Source organism: Palaemon carinicauda, chromosome 33, assembly GCF_036898095.1.
Source record: "Palaemon carinicauda isolate YSFRI2023 chromosome 33, ASM3689809v2, whole genome shotgun sequence".
Classification (NCBI taxonomy): domain Eukaryota; kingdom Metazoa; phylum Arthropoda; class Malacostraca; order Decapoda; family Palaemonidae; genus Palaemon; species Palaemon carinicauda.
The window spans coordinates 63836035-63855638 of NC_090757.1; the positions used below are offsets into that span (position 1 = coordinate 63836035).

Here is a 19604-nt window from a genome sequence, read left to right on the forward strand (position 1 = left end):
AGACTTGTATTACAGAAATACTGGTTGTCAACGGTAGATTGGTGTTATTTTTGAAGTTAGGTAAACATCTGTATGAATTGGTTTCTTAAAGAAAGATAGAAAATTTCAAACATTTCCCTAAAAAGTCAAGGTGTTGGCTTTAGAATTGAGTTAGTGGGAAGAGTGCTGTTAATAGTCATACAAATAGACACTTATTTTAGAAAACTCTACTACAGGAAAGAAATATATTGAAATTATAATTTAAACTAGATTTTATGGTGCTCATTTGTTGTCAAACTTTTCATGCGAAATGGTGCATCAAGCCATGTTACTGTGTATTTAAATTAGATCTTTTAGTGCTTGAAGTATTTTTCAATGGAATATATTTTTAACATTCTTATTGTACTGTAGAGCATATGGAATCTGCTTTTATAATGATCATACTGTGTATTTGAATTTAAAAGGATGTGAAAAAATGAGTTATGGTATCACACAACTTTGCTTATTTAATATTTTACAGTTTTATTGAAAGTTGTTAAAATTCATTATTATGTTGGCTATTATTTTATTGATAATGCTGCTTATTACTATGACTGTTGTGATGATCGTATTCTTTTTCAACCTCCAGTACAGAAATAATTTGTGATCACTGGAATAATTGATGGTTTGGATTTTATTTATGAATTTGTATTATGTGAGGCCTTTCATTACTCTTGTGCAATTGCTGATACATATTACAACTCCAACCTTTTGTAGCTAGTTATTAATTGCAAATTTTTGTACATTGCAAAACAACAGCTCAGTAAGTTGAATTAATTAAAAGTATTCCTTTGTAATTTTGTTATGGTGTAGCAGATCTCCCATAAATTTAGATTTGGAATGACTGCAAAACATGATATAGAAAAGTTTTAATTTTACATCCCCTCACCAAGAGCAATGACTGGCATATTATTAAGGTAAAAGTTCAATGCATCAATATATAGAGAAGAGGAACAAGAGATGATTACAACTTATAGCACATGAATTTCTTATGAACAAAGCCCTTGACGTGTTGTTCATTTTGTATGTGTATTGTTGTTGAGTTTGCTCCGTAACGGGAATACAAACCTATGCTATTTATAGGGGTTTTGTTTTTGGGGAAGCTGGAAGATGAGCCATTAGACTTGCAGTAAGGGTTAACCACCCATACTGCTAGTTAGTTGGGGGGGGGGGGGGGTTAGTAGCTACCCCCTTCCACTTAGACACCTGTGACTGTACTTCACTTTACTTTTGGCTCAGGAAGAGAGACATTGTCTCTCTCCCCTCTCCAATTGACTAGCCTTTTGACTTTATAATCTTGTTTCCTTTGTTTTTTTTAATCAGTATATATTAAAACATTCTTTATGTTTTCGTTTATATTTTAAGGTCTCTTTACAGTGAATGTTTCTGTTTGTATGACAGCGTAGTGCGGCAGGTTCTCAAGGGCGGAGAATCTTCCCTTACGACCTTGGACAACTGTCATCCCGTAGGTGGGTGGCCTTCCGAGTGACTCAACCGCTGGTGTAGGGGAGTTGTCATTGTGTAGATACGCCTCCGTTCCGCTGTTATCGCCGCCCCCCCTCTACGCATTCTTAGAGGGTCTGCTTGCGGCCTTCACAGAGCTTGACTTCGGTCTTGCTCTATCTCACTAACAACGCCGCACACTTTACGTGGCCGGCCGGCAGATACTCTACAAGGGGTACGCCTTTCCTGTTAGTAGGGTAGGTGTGCTTCCGATTGTTTTTTATTTTTCATTAAGTGAAAAATAACTTTGTAATATAATTTTTCAGCTTTGACTCCACTTGCCGCTCCCTCTCGAGGAACCCACTTCCCCCTGGAGGGTTTGAGTGGTTCTCCTGAGTATTTTGTGTTATCAGCTAAATTAATTAATTGCAATTTATGTTCAGTCAGTTTTTTATGCTACCACTCTCCTTATCTTGTCGATTTGGCCAGGGAAGAGAATGCTCAGTCCTTACTTTGTGTCTGTTCTCTCGGGCGACACCTTTCCATCCGCGGATTAGGTGCTCCTCCCGAGAGACGAGGGCAACCTTCCTGTGGGCATGAGGTACCACCCCCCTTCGAGGGGAACTCAGTTTGAGCTCTTTCTCGTTTCAAGTACTGTTCAACCTTCACCTTGGGCTAGAACTCGGTGATGGGAAACAGAGAGTACGGTCAAGAGGATTGTCTCTAGGTGCTGGAACTCTCCTTTTTGTGGTAGGGAAAGTCACTAACTATAGCAGCAGATGTTGATCGTATCTTTCCCATCTGCGGAAAAGACTTCCTTCTCCCTTTGGTCTCCACTTCGGGGAATTATTCCAGCAGCTCCAGAGTGGGATTCATCCACTCCCGGGCGGAGGGAGTAGTTCTTCCACCAGCCACTATGAAGCAATCTTGCTGCTTGCTGGAAGGATCGCTGACAGCGGCAGCAAACGGTGGCAGCCATTCCCATTCGCGAGAGAATCTTCATTTTCCTGGTTGGTCTCTCCCTTCAGGGGATGCCTCCCACGGGAATTGGGTTCGCCCATTTTCTGCCATTGTCCTTCAGAGCAAGCCTTGTTATCAGCAGTCTTGTCTCGCTTACTGACGTAGATCATGAAAGATCCTATGGGAATTACATTCATTCCATTTCTGCCTTTGATCTCCGGGAACAGGCCATCAGATTCAACTCGCTAACAAGACTCTTCTTCCCAGCAGACTCGTCTCGTCAGCAAGATTCATCTTGGCCAGCAGACTCTTCATGCCTAGTCGGCTGATCTGCAACTCCCGACAGAGATCCCGAGAGAACCCTCTCAGCAACTCTAAACAGCCACATGTGAACATCTTCTACAATGCCTGGAGACTAACTCCTTAGGGTCTCTCTCTCCTGCAACAGGTTGTAAAGAGTGTGTGTTGATATCTGAATAGTTCTTAGGCTTCGACCAATCTAGGCTAAGTGGACTGTAAGTTAGTATCATAGAAGGGGTATCCCTCCCTTCGATACTTATATGCCAGCATTAAGGGTGTTCCTCGGTTACCTTCGGGAGGAAGGTCTCGGCTCCTTCAGACCTGAAGGAATTAACCTTTCCCCACGTCTACATTGCCCCTCACACACAGTTCTGAGCCAATGGACCTTTAGTCTAAAAGGAGACCTTGCTCCAGGACCCCAAGCAGCAGAGGTCTCCTTGCCTTGATGACAGGTCTCTTGCTTGTATTGGCTTCTGCCAAGAGAGTCTGCAAACCCCATGGGACACCCTTAACGTCTATCATTCGCGACAATGGCTTGACCTAGTCTCTGGCAGCTCAAATCCCAGAATCCGAACCCTTCGATCTCGGAGTACTTCACTCCACCAATGATCCAGACCAATAGTTACTATGCCAAAGAGAAACTGGAGGCCCTCCTCAAGGAAACTACGAGAGCTTGGGCTGAGTGACAACACTTTGTCAGCAAAATAAGGTCAAGAGGAGGATCACTAAGAACACCATCTCTACCTGAATTCACAAGGTCATTGACCTTGCACTGAATCCAGATCCTCCTCCCGACACTTCGACCCAGAGCACACGATATCGAGGGCATTGTTACTTCCCTGGGAGTCAAACAAAACTACTCTGTGGTGCAGGTTCTACAATCGGGCGTGTAGAAGTGTCAAATGACCTTCACGGCCCACTGCCTGCAAGACGTAACACACAGGAGACAGGATACATTCTTAATTGGTCCTTTGGTGGCTGCATAACTTGTTTAACACCTCAAGCTCCTTGATGGACAAGTAGAAGGAGGTTGAGGGCATTGGTTACCAAATTTTAGTCTGAGTGAATGACTAAGAATAACTGGCTTTTTCTTTTCTCCATCCTCCCCCCTTGGAGAAATCAGCAATTCAGGGTCCTCTGCAAAGCTGACCCTTGTGTAACCTGGTATTTTGTCTACTATTACATCCCCATATCCTGGCAAGGTGGTATTGGGAATATCTTTGTGACATTGCTAGTATCACAAACGCACAAGCTTGTGTAGGCCGCAGACCATGCATAGAAAGGTCTTAGTGAGGTGTAGGGTTTCCACCTATTATGTGCTAACACACATAAAGGGGAATACCTGGGTAAAAGCCAAAAAGCCAGATTGGCAGGGATGTCCACCCTCCTCATGGGCGAGTCAACCCTTATAAATAGCATATGTTTGTATTCCAGTTACATAACAAATGACAAATTTGGAAGTAATTTGTATTTTTCCTGACGATATAATCCTGTAGGCATTTATACATTTTTTCCTGCAATCCTAGTCACCCCTCTAAGTCCTACCTAAAAGCAAAGTGGAGAACAGTTCCAGGTGTGAGTGAGAGGGGTAGATACTACCTCCCACCCCCGGTAACTTGCGGTATGGGTGATTAACCCTCGCTAAGTCTATTGGCTCGTCTTTCAACTTCCTCGATAGTAATACCCCTATAAATAGCTACAGGTTTGTATCGTTGGGAAATATACAAATTACTTCCAAATTTGTCATATTGATGTTGATAATAGGGCATCGTAACCTTTTTAAGTGGACAGATTACCATTTGAATTAACCTGAGCATTTTGAGAAACTAACTTCCGTTTTGGTAACAATGAACTAAAAATTTGTTAAAACTAGCTTCATTTTGATAACATTGAAAATCAAACTAAATGTTCTGAAAACCTGCATTCAGTATCAGAAAATTAATCATAAAATTTTTGAGAAATTACCTACTTTATATTTTAAAATCAGTGCATGAATAAATCATACATCACATACATATACCAAGGCACTTACCCCAACTTTTGGGGGGTAGCCAACATTGAACAAATGAAACAAAAAAGGGGACGTCTCCTCTCTACGTTCCTCCCAGCCTGACAAGGGACTCAACCGAGTTCGGCTGGTACTGCTAGGGTGCCACAGCCCACCCTCCCACATTATCCACCACAGATGAAGCTTCATAATGCTGAATCCCCTACTGCTGCTACCTCCGTGGTCATCCAAGGCCCAGAGGAAGCAGCAGGGCCTACTGGAACTGCGTCACAATCGCTCGCCATTCATTCCTATTTTTAGCACGCTCTCTTGCCCCTCTCACATCTATCCTCCTATCACACAGAGCTTCCTTCACTCCATCCACCCAAACCTTGGCCTTCCTCTTGTACTTCTCCCATCAACTCTTGCATTCATTACCTTCTTTAGCAGACAGCCATTTTCCATTCTCTCAACTTGGCGAAACCACCTCAACACATTCATATCCACTCTAGCTGCTAACTCATTTCTTACACCCGTTCTCACCCTCACTACTTCATTCCTAACCCTATCTACTCGAGATACACCAGCCATACTTCTTAGACAGTTCATCTCAAACACATTCATTCCCCACAACTCTGATCCATACATCACAGTTGGTACAATCACTTTCTCATACAGAACTCTTTACATTCATGCCCAACCCTCTATTTTTTACTACTCCCTTAACTGACCCCAACACTTTGCATCCTTCATTCACTCTCTGACGTCTATCTGCTTCCACTCCACCATTTGCTGTAACAACAGACCCCAAGTACTTAAACTGATCCATCTCCTCAAGTAACTCTCCATTCAACATGACATTCAACCTCGCACCACCTTCCCTTCTTGTACATCTCATAACCTTACTCTTACCCACATTAACTCTCAACTTCCTTCTCTCACACACCCTTCCAAATTCTGTCACTAATCGGCCAAGCTTCTCTTCCGCGTCTGCAACCATTACAGTATCATTCACAAACAACAACTGATTACCTCCCATTCATGGTCATTCTCGTCTACCAGTTTCAATCCTCATCCAAGCACTCGAGCATTCACCTCTCACCACTCCATCAACATACAAGTTAAACAATACTATTATTAAAAACATATTAATTGTTAAGCCAATCAGTGGTGGCCTCTAAGAGCTATTTTCCAGAACACATTGTGTCCGAGCATAAACACTTAGTTCATTTATCCTCGAAGGAAGCCCTCTTTAGAGACAAGTTGTAAACCATAATAAAGGCAGATTAAGAGATTAACAGTTATAGGGGAGAGGTCCAATTTTCCCTCACCCTTTAAAACTGTACTTATGTTTATCTTTGATGCATCTGCCTTCATCATTGGTATTTACAGTTAGTTATACTTGCCTTTTTTTCAGGATTATGTTTCCGAAGTTAGAGAGATGCCTGGTTAATAGGCATTTTTCAGACATGATCTGTTTGTAAAGCTTCCTGTGGTTAACTGTTGTACAGTGCTGGGGGTGTAGTATATTTTATCTTGCTGAAGCTTCAATGGCTGCTTTCTCTGAAATAGGAAGGCAATGTTTTTGGTTACAGAATTCAAATTCTTGAGTACAGTACGAGTATTCCTAGGTTGAGTCGTAGGGTGGAATTTTTTTTCTATTGATTTAATTGGCCTAGTTGCAGCCTGTTTTGGAATTGTTTTCTAGACTATGCAAGTCATGCTTCCAACCATAACTTCTGTAACTTTTATACTAGTTTATTTTACAAACTTTACTTTCATTCCCTTTGATGCTTTCCCTTTTGGAGGCCCAGGGCTAGTAGCATCCTGCTTTTCCTACTATGGTTGTAGCTTTGCTAGTAATATTGACTTGAGATATATTAATTCATCTGAACATATCATTCTCATGTGTATAAAATGTGCAACTCATTTGCCATGTTTTCTACTGTACCTAGTTTTCACATTACGTAAGGTAAAAGATCATTTGTATATATTGTTAGATTAATGTTATATATTAAGAGTTATGAGGGTATTTGGTACAAGGGCTATTAGAAAGCCAGGGTGTAACTTTTATTGTTTATTATCTTGAGATTAAATATTTTCTTTTCATAAATTGTGATATGCTTGAAAGTTCGGCCAACTTCTTACTGTATTATGAATTTATAAAATTTTAATGTTTGATTTTGGTGAATCATTTCTGTTGTGTATCTTATTCAAGTTTATTGGATTTTACCTGGTTGCATTATAGCCCCTCCCCCCCACAGACCTTAGTTTTGAACCACACACGAACTATGGGAACCAAGAATTTGAGTTTAGCATTTGGTTTTTAAAGATTAATTTTTAGTTTGTATATTAGAAAATTTTTTGTTTCCCTGTATTACTTGAAAACTGTTAGTAGTAGAGCTTTTGTTTACTAAACTCTATGTAATAGACTAGTTCATAACTTTTCAAACTGTACATTATGTATGCTATTTAGAGTACTGTATAATTTTTCCTCATTTGAAAGACCCCCTAGGATTAATTTTCATCATGTTAGCGGGCTATCATGAAATTGTCAAAACTTCCATACCATTGAAAATAAAAGACATTTGTATAAATTACAGTGCACTTTCATTATCCATAATCGAGTCCATTTTCTTTTTAAGTTTCTGTAAAAGATAAGGAAACTCAAGGTTAAAATATAAAACAACTTTCTACAACCAAATTTAATACTAGCAAAATACCGAAATCAATTGGCTTTAATCTCATATGACTACCTGTAGTTGCATCAATTAAATTAAAAATTAACCCTCCCAATATCTCTTGTTCAATGTAGGTGAACTATACTTCCCTCATTTTTCAGACAATAGCCACCATTTTACAGATGTTCTTGAGTCCCATCCAATCTAGTTAGAATCTTAGTCCTGAAACTGTGAATTTTAGCACTCTGAAGAGAGTATGGTCCAGGGTTCCAACAGAAAGATACCTTGCTTAACTCCTCTTCCAGTGTTCTTGGCTGGTATCAGTCAGTTTACCTTGGACAAAGGTTAAATGTTACCCTTAGACTTTACAGCTTTTGAAGAGCAAATGCTATTTTTAAATGGCTGCTGTCATTGATGGGTTAAGGCTGTTACTGCTGAAGTGGTTGCAATGTATTTTAGCCCAAGATAGACAAAACTAGTCTTCATTCCACACAATGCATGCAACCTACATCAGCTGCCCCTAGCAAACTGAACAGTAGACAAGTGTCTTCACTGTATAATGACAATAAAGTACTACAAATCTGGCCATGCAAACCATAACACAAATACTGAGGCTTGATAAGAACAGAGTTCAGAGCAGAAACTATACATAATATGGGGAATCCAAATCACAATGTTTCAACAGCCTATACCTGCGGTAAAAGTTGGCCAAAGCACCAGCCTCCTGTTGGGATACCACTGCTATAGTTATTGTGGCATCTGACAGGCCAGATAGGACTACATTAGTTCCCTCTCTGATTACAGGTCATTTTTCTTTTGCTTACACACACCAAATAGACGGGCATATTCCTGACACATTCTCCTCTTTTCACATACACCTGACAACACAAAGATACATACATACATATACCAAGGCACTTCCCCCAATTTTGGGGGGTCGCCAACATAAAAAAAAAAAAAAAAAAAAAAAAAGGGGACGTCTCCTCTCTACGTTCCTCCTAGCCTGACAAGGGACTCGACAGAGTTCGGCTGGTACTGCTAGGGTGGCACAGCCCATCCTCCCACATTATCCACCACAGATAAAGCTTCATAATGCTGAATCCCCTACTGCTCCTACCTCCGTGATCATCCAAGGCACCGGAGGAAGCAGCAGGGCCTACCGGAACTGCGTTACAATCGCTCGCCATTCATTCCTATTTCTAGCACGCTCTCTTGCCTCTCTAACATCTATCCTCCTACCACCCAGAGCTTCCTTCACTCTATCCATCCACCCAAACCTTGGCCTTCCTTTTGTACTTCTCCCATCAACTCTTGCATTAATCACCTTCTTTAGCAGACAGCCATTTTCCATTCTCTCAACATGGCCAAACCACCTCAACACATTCATATTCACTCTAGCTGCTAACTCATTTCTTACACCCGTTTTCACCCTCACTACTTCGTTCCTAACCCTATCTACTCGAGATACACCAGCCATACTCCTTGACACTTCATCTCGAACACATCCAATTTCTGTCTCTCCGTCACTTTCATTCCTCACAACTCCGATCCATACATCACAGTTGGTACAATCACTCTCATACAGAACTCTCTTTACATTCATGCCCAACCCTCTATTTTTTACTACTCCCTTAACTGCCCCCAACACTTTGCGTCCTTCATTCACTCTCTGACGTACATCTGCTTTCACTCCACCATTTGCTGTAACAACAGACCCCAAGTACTTAAACTGATCCACCTCCTCAAGTAACTCTCCATTCAACATGACATTCAACCTCGCACCACCTTCCCTTCTTGTACATCTCATAACCTTACTCTTACCCACATTAACTCTCAACTTCCTTCTATCACACACCCTTCCCAATTCTGTCACTAATCGGCCAAGCTTCTCTTCCGCGTCTGCAACCAGTACAGTTATCATCCGCAAATCACTGATTTACCTCCCTTTCATGGTCATTCTCGTCTACCAGTTTCAATCCTCGTCCAAGTACTCGAGCATTCACCTCTCTCACCACTCCATCAACATACAAGTTAAACAACCACGGTGACATCACACATCCCAGTCTCAGTCCCACTCTCACTGGAAACCAATCGCTCACAAAGATAACTGGAAAAAATACATCTGCACTCATGGAGTTAACTAAAGCCTGTAATTTTTTAGTGGCTACAAGAAAAACTTTCTCTATGGTAAGCCATACAGTTTATATTTATAAATGACATCTGGTGCATCATAAACCCATGTTCCTAGCATGTTTTGATCTACAATGTATTTCATTGTAGTGAAAGGGATTTAGTATGAAGAAAATTATATATCTAAACATATTTAGAAGTTAAAAATTTTGAAAGTATGGTATACAAAAAGAAAAAACAATTATAGGTATGCATCAATAATGAATAACAAACAGTAACTCATTTCAAATACTGTATATGTGACTTTATAACTTGAAAAAGAACTACCTATAATCTAAATTGACCTCAAACTAGGAAAACAAATACTTCTCCCATATCAGAAATTCCACCATTTTACAATGAAAAAATTTATGGCAGTGGTAAAACCTAAAATACATTATCAATAAAGACCATTATTCAAATGTTGAAGGAAACTTACATATCACTTTTTTCTCTAGACAACAACTCATACCATTAAGTGCACAAATGACAATGGGAAAAGGCATTATACAACATATGTCATGCACACACCATATAAAAGCCTGTTGAATGTGAAGACTTGAGCTACCTGTCTTACATTACAATGACCAATCAATTATTCTATCTAAATGCAAAATAGTTTATGGAAATGACAAAGGTCTTGATTATATCATGAGGTATTGGTTTTACAATTGTTTAAATATTAAACAGTACTACAGTTTGGTATACACCATGCTTAATATTCTGGATAAACATGAGTATACATAAGTAAAGGGTACTAATAGTTTCTATTGAGAACAGAGCTAGGCATTCAAGAAAACATGACTGTTATATCAGTTATCTAGATCACAAGCAAACTGTATGTTGCTTCCAAGTACCACGGAAAAACAAAATACCTGGATGATGAATAATTAATAAATTAGAGGAAACAGACTAGGATAATTTGGTTTGAAAAAAAAAATCTTTTAATATCATACTGTGCTTTCAATAGAAAAAAAAATAACATTGCAACACATCAGTATACAGTATAGAAAAATTTTAGACGTAAAGTTGCTTCTAATAAAACTATGTATACTCACTCTTCAAAACTGGGCAAATAAATACAACATACCACAAAACAAAGTGTATTTGCCTAAAGAAAAGCAGCACAAAAGGATGAAAAGAATTTGGGTAAATATATCAGCAATGCCCTAAGATAACATGAATAAAAAAAATAAATAAAAAGTGAAAAATTTACATAAAGGCAGATGGGATCACAACCTCCCTAACTTTAGCATCTGCATTTACCATATTTATCTTGGCACAAAAGAATTGGGTAGACACATCCTCATAGGATGAAAATCACAGCTGTTGAATGCAATTAGTCCAGTATTATGAGTTATGGAAAATTACTGAATGGCATACTGTACATACAAAACAGTTGAAACAAGTTTTAAGTTCCTGGTATGCAAATATGAAAAAGTACTAAGATGTACTATAAATAGTACAGTACTATTCAACTTACTTTGAATCAAAACAAAATTATAAATAATTTACATTAAATATGTATCAGAATGAGAAAAAAAACACAAGTAATGTTCTTTCAAAATATATAAATACACTAAGAAAAGATCCTATTGGTAATAAGAAATAAATTACATGCTGGAGTACTGTGCATGGTCGGTGATTTTATTTTAAACTGATTATTAATTCAATACCTATGACCCCCTCCTCCTCCTCTTCCACCCCTTCCTCTACCACCTCCCCACCCTCCACCCCCATGACCACTCCTGTTATTATCATAACCTCTGTTGTCGTATCCTCTGTTATCGTAACCACCGCCGCCGCCTCGGTTATAATTGCGATTATCGTAACCCCCGCCACCACCACGATTGTCATATCCACCACCACCTCTATTATCGTAACCCCCTCCTCTATTGTCATACCCTCCGGCCCTGCCTCCACCACCTCGGCCTCCACCTTGGTTCCATCCACCTTGTACGTTGCCCGAAGAGAAGCCTCCGCGTCCTCCGCCCCGTCCTGAAACAAAGTAGATATCTCAGAACAAACATAACACAAACACATTAATGGAAAACATTAAATGAAGAAAATTTTCAATTATCTGTTGCTAAAGCATCAGGAATGTTTTAATTTTCAATGTATTAAGCACGATTGTTCTCAGTCTATTATGAAAACATTAAATGAGGAAAATGTTTACTTATCTATTGCTAAAGCATCAGGAACTTTATTGTTCTACATACAGGTACAGTAGTACCTAGTATGTCTTGATTTCCAATGTATCAAGCTAAACTATTTTCAATCTATTACACAAGCCTACAAATTTGGCAGAGTAGTAAAAGGTCTGAAATATGTTAAAAAAGTGATAGAGAGAAGGAACGGAATGAATTTAAAAAGGCATTACTGTAGATCTGAAAACTTTATCACCATCACCTTAATACATTTTAACAATAAAAGCTTATAAATAAAGAACATAACTTTGACATCTGACTATTATGCAAAACTAGCAACTTTTATGAAAACCATTCTTGTCAACTCACTGGTGCTTATAAGCTAATTGTATTATGAAAGGTCTTATTAATGACACTGAATACACTATGAAAATTAATCAGGTATATCTTTATTAGATAGAGCATCATGGCACATTTATGTTATCATCAATGTCAGACAATGCCTTACTGTGTAGCTTGTTAGTTTAATCATGCAGCATAAAAAAAAATCTAATACAAATAATATGACAGTATTTGAAATTTAAATTTGACCTGGAAAGAAAAATAACCTAAAAAAAAAAAGGGGGGGGGGGGCACAAAAGCATTGTACTTAATAAAACCACTATGTAATGCAAGGGTAACCTAGTCTCACATTCCAGCTATGCAAGCTAAATAAACCTTATTAACAATTAAGTTTAAACAGTAATTTAAAAATTAATAATCATACTGTAAGATTTAACTTTTTAACTTTTTCTCAATAGTGAAAACACTTGTTACCCAATCAACTTAAAACTAAGAAGCTTCAGCAAAGAAAGAACAAAGTAATGGCACATCGTGCTAAAAGACCAACAAACTTTATTTATTTCTATGAACCTGCCTGTTGTTTATATTGCTGCTTCTACAGAAGCTTGGTATAATCAACATTTACCTGTAAAATGTTCCCATGTCCTCAAATAAAAACATGTCCTTACCAAAGGAAGGAACATTCTATGGGTAAGTGGTAACTGATTCACCAATGTATTGGTCTCCAGATTGTTTACTTATCACTGTGCATTAAGATGTCTTAACCCAGTTTGGTTAGCAATTACTGCACTGTGTATACACGGAAACTGTATCTAGATCATGATCCACATTCCCTTTATGTATCGTGCTGGGGGTAATGTTGCTATTTGAATGACCATTATAAACAATCAATTTCCCTCACTGTACCTTTCATAGACAAGTATGTGTTAATGGTTGCCGAGTAAGTTAACAGTTAAAGGGCAAAGGAAACTTGCTGTTAGTTCAGGGGAAAATTCAAGAAAGACTATGTTAGTTGATTATAGCAGGTATGATGTTGACAATACATGCCCACCTTCCTCCCCACTGCCTAGTGGTATCATGAGGATAAGGATAATTTAAACATTGAATCTGAAGACAGACATTGGTGCTTCAGTTACCACTTACCGATAGAAAGTTCCGTTTTTACTAAGGGCATGTAGTTATTGAAGGGAAAGAAAATAGGAAAATCTGAAATTGGTTATACATTTTACGGGTAAATGTTCATTAAACAGAACTACTGGAGAAGCAATATGAACATCAGGGGAACATAGAAATAAGAAATTCTATTATCAAAATTCAGTTTTTATAGTAAACCAGACTTCAGATAGCTCAAGCTCTATGGCCTATGTAGAAAGGAAACTTTATTTTAATGCCTCGTGCTACAAAAATCAGCATACCCTTTGAATTATACCTAGATTACAATGATTTATAGAATTTTCATTATTTAAGGTAATTTTCTATCATTAAAGTTCTCTATAGATAAAAAGTATAGAAATTCCTACATTTAGAGTGGTCTCGGGTGCTTCCCTGATTTAAGTTTAGTCTAAAAGACAAGAGAAGTTCGGTATTTTCACTGCATGCTCAATATGAATTCATCTAAGGGCATCGCTCACTCACCTTCCCACCCTTTGTGTAAATTGTACATAATCCAGTGTGATTTTAGGCACAAAAATTTTGGGTAGTCATCCAAGAGAAATAAAACTGGTTAAAATTGAGACATGATATATAGTCTTTCCCAACTAAGAAATTTTGACAAATGAAATTCAATACATTTCAACATAAATACAATAACATAAAAGCAGTTAGTAACTTTTCCGATCGCAAAAAATACAAAAGTTTAGTAAAATAAAAAGATATTGTAAACTCCTATTTTCAGGATAAAACCACACAAGCATCAAATAACACCAATGTTTGTTGTGTAACAAACCTTGATAACCATCCTGTCCGCCACCACCACCGCCTGCTACACAAGAAACAAAAATAGTAAATTCTGTAATTTGATTTTTCCAATAAGGCTTCTTCAAAATAAATGGTATAACATTTGTCTGATGTAAATTACTTTGTAAATACATTATGTTACTAAAACAAAGTCATAAATTTAAAACTTTAGATGTAGTTCAAGATAATTTGTTTAGCCAACGTAACTAAGGAAAAGATATAAATTACTCCATTGTTCATATCACATTGTTTTTGTCAAACTTCAAGAAAATTTTATTCATTTTCTAATAGCAATGAGTACCTTCAATTGCAAATTTATGAAAATAAAACAAAGAGGCAAATTCAAGGTTCAGGATTATCATGAAACTCTTTTAACATTAAATCTAATAAATAAGAATACCTCAACAACAACAACACAACAGAGGTAAAGAAAATAAATATTTTTATAATTCCAAAATATCTCTCGTGTAATGGGCGAACACTGTCTTTTTTCATGCAAAACTGGTCTACAAATTCCCCCTTTACACAGTAATATATGGTACTTCAATTACAGTTGGCCCTTGTTCCTCGCGGGTTCATGCTTTACAGCTTCGGTTTCTCGCGCATAAGAACAACGCAATAGCTATCAAGTAAAAATTCTCATGATCTCGATGAAATTCACCTGCGTTCCTTTGGAGTGCTTCGCACCACTACCTATCTCTCCACCCAGCTCTCTCTGTATAGTGTATATTTACTTACAGTGGTAAAAAATTACAGCTATATTTGAAATAAACCGGATTTTGATGAAACTGGCAGGCATGCTACTGAAGGATATTTTTCCCTATTTACTAAAAGAAACAATTATTACTTGATTTATCATTTTCCAATTAGCATACTAATTTCAATAGTTTTATTTGAAATATTTCAATTTTATTTACTTATACTGTTGAATCACATAACGTTCATCGGGGTTTCATTAATGTGCCAATGCTCTGTGGTGCTTGATTATAAAGCTTAAGAAATTGTTTATTACAGCTGTGTGTGTGTGTTACAAGGATTTTGGATGTCTCAAAGACCTTTTAGCCCATCCACAGTGACTCCATTTGCTCTTTGGTAGAGCGATTTAGTTTAAGGATTTAGATGTTCCTTAAAATCTTGTCCAACTTGAAATTCTTTACTGTGTTACTATTTACTACATCTACAGGAAGTCTATTCCATGTATTTGCTATTTTGTATGTAAAGAAATTGCCACATTGAGTGGTAGTGTATCTTTTCAATTCCAGTTTATATCTGTTACCTCTGGACTGATCAGATTGTTTTAATCTACATTTGTTATTTTTTTCATAATTTTGAATGCCTCTATTAATTGTCGTCGAGTTTGTAGATCAAATAAGTTCAAACATTCCATCCTCTGTCTATATCCGAATTGCCTTAGTGTTGGAACTACAGTAGTTTGATGCCCCTAGCTTGTACAGCTTCGTCTATCTATATCCTTATGAATATTTGGAGTCCTGTATTCTAGATGGGGTCTTACTAGTGATGTGTACAGCTGTAGTAGAGTATCTTTGTTTTTGTATTTGAATTGTCTATTTATGCAGCCTATTAGTTTCTGTGCTTGCTTTTCCGCTTTCAAGCTCTGTTTGGTGAACGTAAAATCCTCTTGGTCCACTTTCTATTTCATTACCCAGCAGTGAGTAATCTGATTGCCAGTTACTATAATCTATGTGCATGATTTTACATTTCCCACAGTTGAAAGACATTTGCTATTTTCTAGATCAATCTCTTAGCTTTACTAGATCCTCTCTTAAGGCTTCTACGGTTTCTGAGTTCGCAGCATTTATCCCTAATTTAGTATAGTCGGCAAATTTGCCTATTTAAAGGTTAAGGGTCAAGGGACAGTGACATTGCCCTATCGAGTAGGACAAAGCCCTAGAGAGTGACCATATATACACGATCAGTGCCCAAGCCCTGTCTCCACCCAAGCTAGGACCAAGGAGGGCCAGGCAATGGCTGTTTATGACTCAGCAGATAGACCTATAGGCTCCCCCCAAATCCCCAAGGATGGTGAGGTTGCAGCCACCAAAGAAACTAATGAGTCTGAGTGGGACTCCAACCAAAGACTGGCTTCTCAGGGATGTTACTCGCATCGGCCACCACAAACCTACTGCTCAATCCTAAATCTATGTCGTTAATGTAGATCAGAAATAGCAATAGGCCAAGGATGATCCTTGAGGTACTCGCTTGCAACAGTTGCCAACTGAAGCTTCACCACTGAATACAACTCTGTGGGGGGGGGGGGGGGAGAGAGAGAGAGAGAGAGAGAGAGAGAGAGAGAGAGAGAGGAGAGAGAGAGAGAGAGAGGAGAGAGGAGAGAGAGAGAGAGAGAGAGAGAGAGAGAGAGAGAGAGAGAGAGAGAGAGGAGAGAGAGAGAGAGAGAGAGAGAGAGAGAGAGAGAGAGAGTGAGAGAGGGGAGAGAGAGGGAGAGAGAGGAGAGAAGAGGAGAGGAGCGAGAGAGAGAGAGAGGAGAGGAGAGGGAGAGAGAGAGAGAGAGAGAGAGAGAGAGAGAGAGGGAGAGAGAGAGGAGAGAGAGAGAGAGAGAGAGAGAGAGAGAGAGCAGAGAGTGAGGAGAGAGAAGAGAGGAGAGAGAGAGAGAGAGAGGGAGAGAGGAGAGAGAGAGAATATCAGCGTTGAACAATAATCGAATGCGCTGTCTTTGTCTGTTTCTTTAAATGAAATAATTATTACTGACATATTCATGTTTGTAGTTTATAAAATAAGCTGTATTCCTGTTCAAAAAAGTATAGATACACTCTAGCATAATGCGCATGAGACGACACTTAGTTGCGTCATGCTTCAAGAAAACGCGTAGGGTACTCGAGTCGTCTAAACTAAAACATCGAACACTTACAGTAAGTACAGTTAAGCTATACTGTAGATATTATTGAACATATATTACAGTAATATACACTAAGTATTAGCGAGTATTAAATTACAGTACAGTATTACTAGATAGAAACAACTTTAGTTATACAGAACAATAAGGGATGACGACGACTCTGTAAATATAACAAATTTGTTAGTAATTTGTATTTTTCCTAGTATACAAACCTGGAGCTATTTGTAGGTATACTTTTGGCGCAGCTGAAAGACGAGCCATAATAATTTTAGTGAGGGATAACTACCCCATCCACTAGTTAGCGGGTGGGGGTAGGGGTAGACTGGCTACCCCCGCTCACTCACACCCTCTCGGCTGAGTAACCACTTTGCTTTATGGCAGGACTTCTCGGGGGACATGGTGGCGGGCCAATTTGTATAAACAGCTCCAGGTTTGTATACTAGGAAAAATACACATTACTTACAAATTTGTAGATACCAACCCCTCCGCTATTTATAGGATGACTTACTCTTAGGAAGGAGGAAGTCCTCACCAATTGGCCTTGGTCATGACCCGTGGTCCTCCCTATTTCGATCTGTGATCGATTGTAGAAGGGGACCCTACCCTCGCTAAAATCAAGTGCTGATATGAGGTAATGCACTGATAGCGGCCTGCAGAAGCTTGTGTGTGAGTGGAACTAACAGTGTGGCTTGTCCTTTAACATAGGAACTCAAGTACAAAACCTATTGTTCTTAAAGATTTACCCAATACCCTCCTCAAAAAGGTATTGGGGACGTAACAAAGTATTCTTCTATACTTAGGGAGGCACAAGGGAAATGGGTCTTACCTGCAGCGAGGTGAGGTCAGCTATGCTGAGGTTTGCGGAGCTGTTTTCCCCAGAGGGGAAAAGGTTGAAAGGAAGAAAGGAGCCAGGCATTCTTACTCATTCACCCCAGACTAATCCGGGTACCTTCAGCCCTCAACCCTCTGCTACTTGTCCATCAAGGAGCCTGAGGTGTTTAGACCATTTGTTGTGCGACCACCACAGGACCAATGGAAAAGGTCTCCATGTTCTTGTGGGTTAAGTCTTTGCAGGTAGTGGGCCGTGAAGGTCGATTGACGCTTCCACATGCCCTCTTAAAGTATCTGCGCCACAGAGTAGTTTCTTGAACGCCAGGGATGTAGCAACGCCACTGACATGAGCTCTGGGTCTTAGGATGGAGGAGAGTCTAGATTGAGAGTAACCTCAATTGCCTTTCGATCCCAGAGGGGAAGGAAATCCTTGAGGTCTTCCTCTTGACCTTCCCCGTGCTGGTCAACAGTGCAAACACACTGGGGTGAGCTGGTATCGTTCTTTTAAGGTAACCCCACAGACTCCTCATTGGGTAAAACCCCAGTTGATGGGTTTTCAGTTACTGAACAAAGACATTATTCGAAATGGGCTGCACCTAGGGTACAACACACTCGGATTTTGAGTCTTGGCAATCTACTCAGGGACGCCGCTGAGGATTACTTCTCCCCATCTCCTAGGGTAGGAGACATCAGAAGATGGATCATATGACACACTAACTCTCTTGGTCAAAAGCCCAAGTGAGTAGAAAGGCCATCTTCCGTGTAAGGAAGCGATCTGCTGCCGGGCATAAGGTTCGTAGAGAGGGGCCTTCAGAGACTGCAGGACCCGAACTGCGTTCCCAGGAGGAGGTTGAGATCCGACGGGGGACAAGTTATCTCACACTTGTATACGTAAAGGCATCGATGGGAGAGAATCCCCTTTCACGACATCAGTCACAAAGGACCGAACACTTCGCCTGGAAGACCGACATTGAAAAGTGTCTGAGGTGCCTAGACATCTTTTCCATAACTTGTGGCGGAAGGCCTCTCTGAGAGGGGTGGTGTAGGATCTTCCCAAGCGTGAAGTTGAAGCAAAGCTACGGCTTAGGAAAGTGTTAGCATGTGGCTGCTTGGAAGATCATGCCGTGAAGGAAGATCCCTCAGAACTACGTCAGGAGCTGTAGAAGGTCCGGGAACCATTCTGCAGGTTGCCATAGCGAAGCTATTGGAACTCCGTCAGGGGCTGCAGAAGATCTGGGAACCATTCTGCGGGATGCCATAGCGAAGCTATTTTAGTCATTGATAAGATCTTTCTTATCCTGACTTGGCTGAGGACTTTTTCACCAGACCGAATGGGGGGGGGGAGGGGGGGCGGGGAAAGGGCACACCTATAGGCCACCCCACCGATCTTGAAATACATCTTGTTTGAGGGCCTGGTTTTCCGGGACTGGGGAATGGTTGGGTGGGAGTCTGAAGATCAGGGCTGCTGTGAGCATAATCACAGTCGGGGACCTCACAAAGATAAGACTTTGTAAGATACAAGATAATTCCGAGACACTAGGAGCCCACTATCTGGGTGGTTTTGCAAGCACATTCCATTACCAGGAATGACGTGAGCAGATGGGGGCAACTAGTTGTCCTCTGTCCTCTGTTCGTACTGCTAGATGGTTCTCTAAGAGAGGTGAATGCTGGTACCTTTCTGAATTGGGCCAATGGACGAGGCTGCAATGGTGCAGCATATGCCCCCCCCCCTCTCTCTCTTTTGATGCATTAAAGAGAGCATCAGGTCCAGAGGGAAGACGAGAAGACAGGCCTCTTTGCAGAAGCTCTCGTCTGCCACCCATCATCCGCGGATTGTCCAGCAGTGGGGGGGAGTACATAGCAATAAACACATCTCGAGATGATGTCGAGACATG

The 19604-nt window shown here is 39.7% G+C and overlaps 2 protein-coding genes across 3 annotated transcripts in view; one reads left to right on the plus strand and one right to left on the minus strand.

Annotated features, from left to right (window-relative positions):
- l(3)73Ah (lethal (3) 73Ah) overlaps window positions 1-8255 on the plus strand; it is an 85269-nt gene extending 77014 nt beyond the window's left edge. The window contains exon 7 of the mRNA XM_068357048.1: window positions 16-8255. The gene's annotated coding sequence lies outside the window, so the exon portion shown is untranslated. The remainder of the gene's footprint in view (window positions 1-15) is intronic.
- Window positions 8256-10645: 2390 nt separating this feature from the next.
- Window positions 10646-19604, minus strand: part of LOC137625973 (protein FAM98A) — a 182805-nt gene continuing 173846 nt past the window's right edge. For both annotated transcript variants that reach the window (XM_068357046.1, XM_068357045.1), the window contains one exon: window positions 10646-11556. In XM_068357046.1, the coding sequence (XP_068213147.1) occupies window positions 11228-11556 (329 nt within the window). In that variant the 3' untranslated portion in view covers window positions 10646-11227. The remainder of the gene's footprint in view (window positions 11557-19604) is intronic.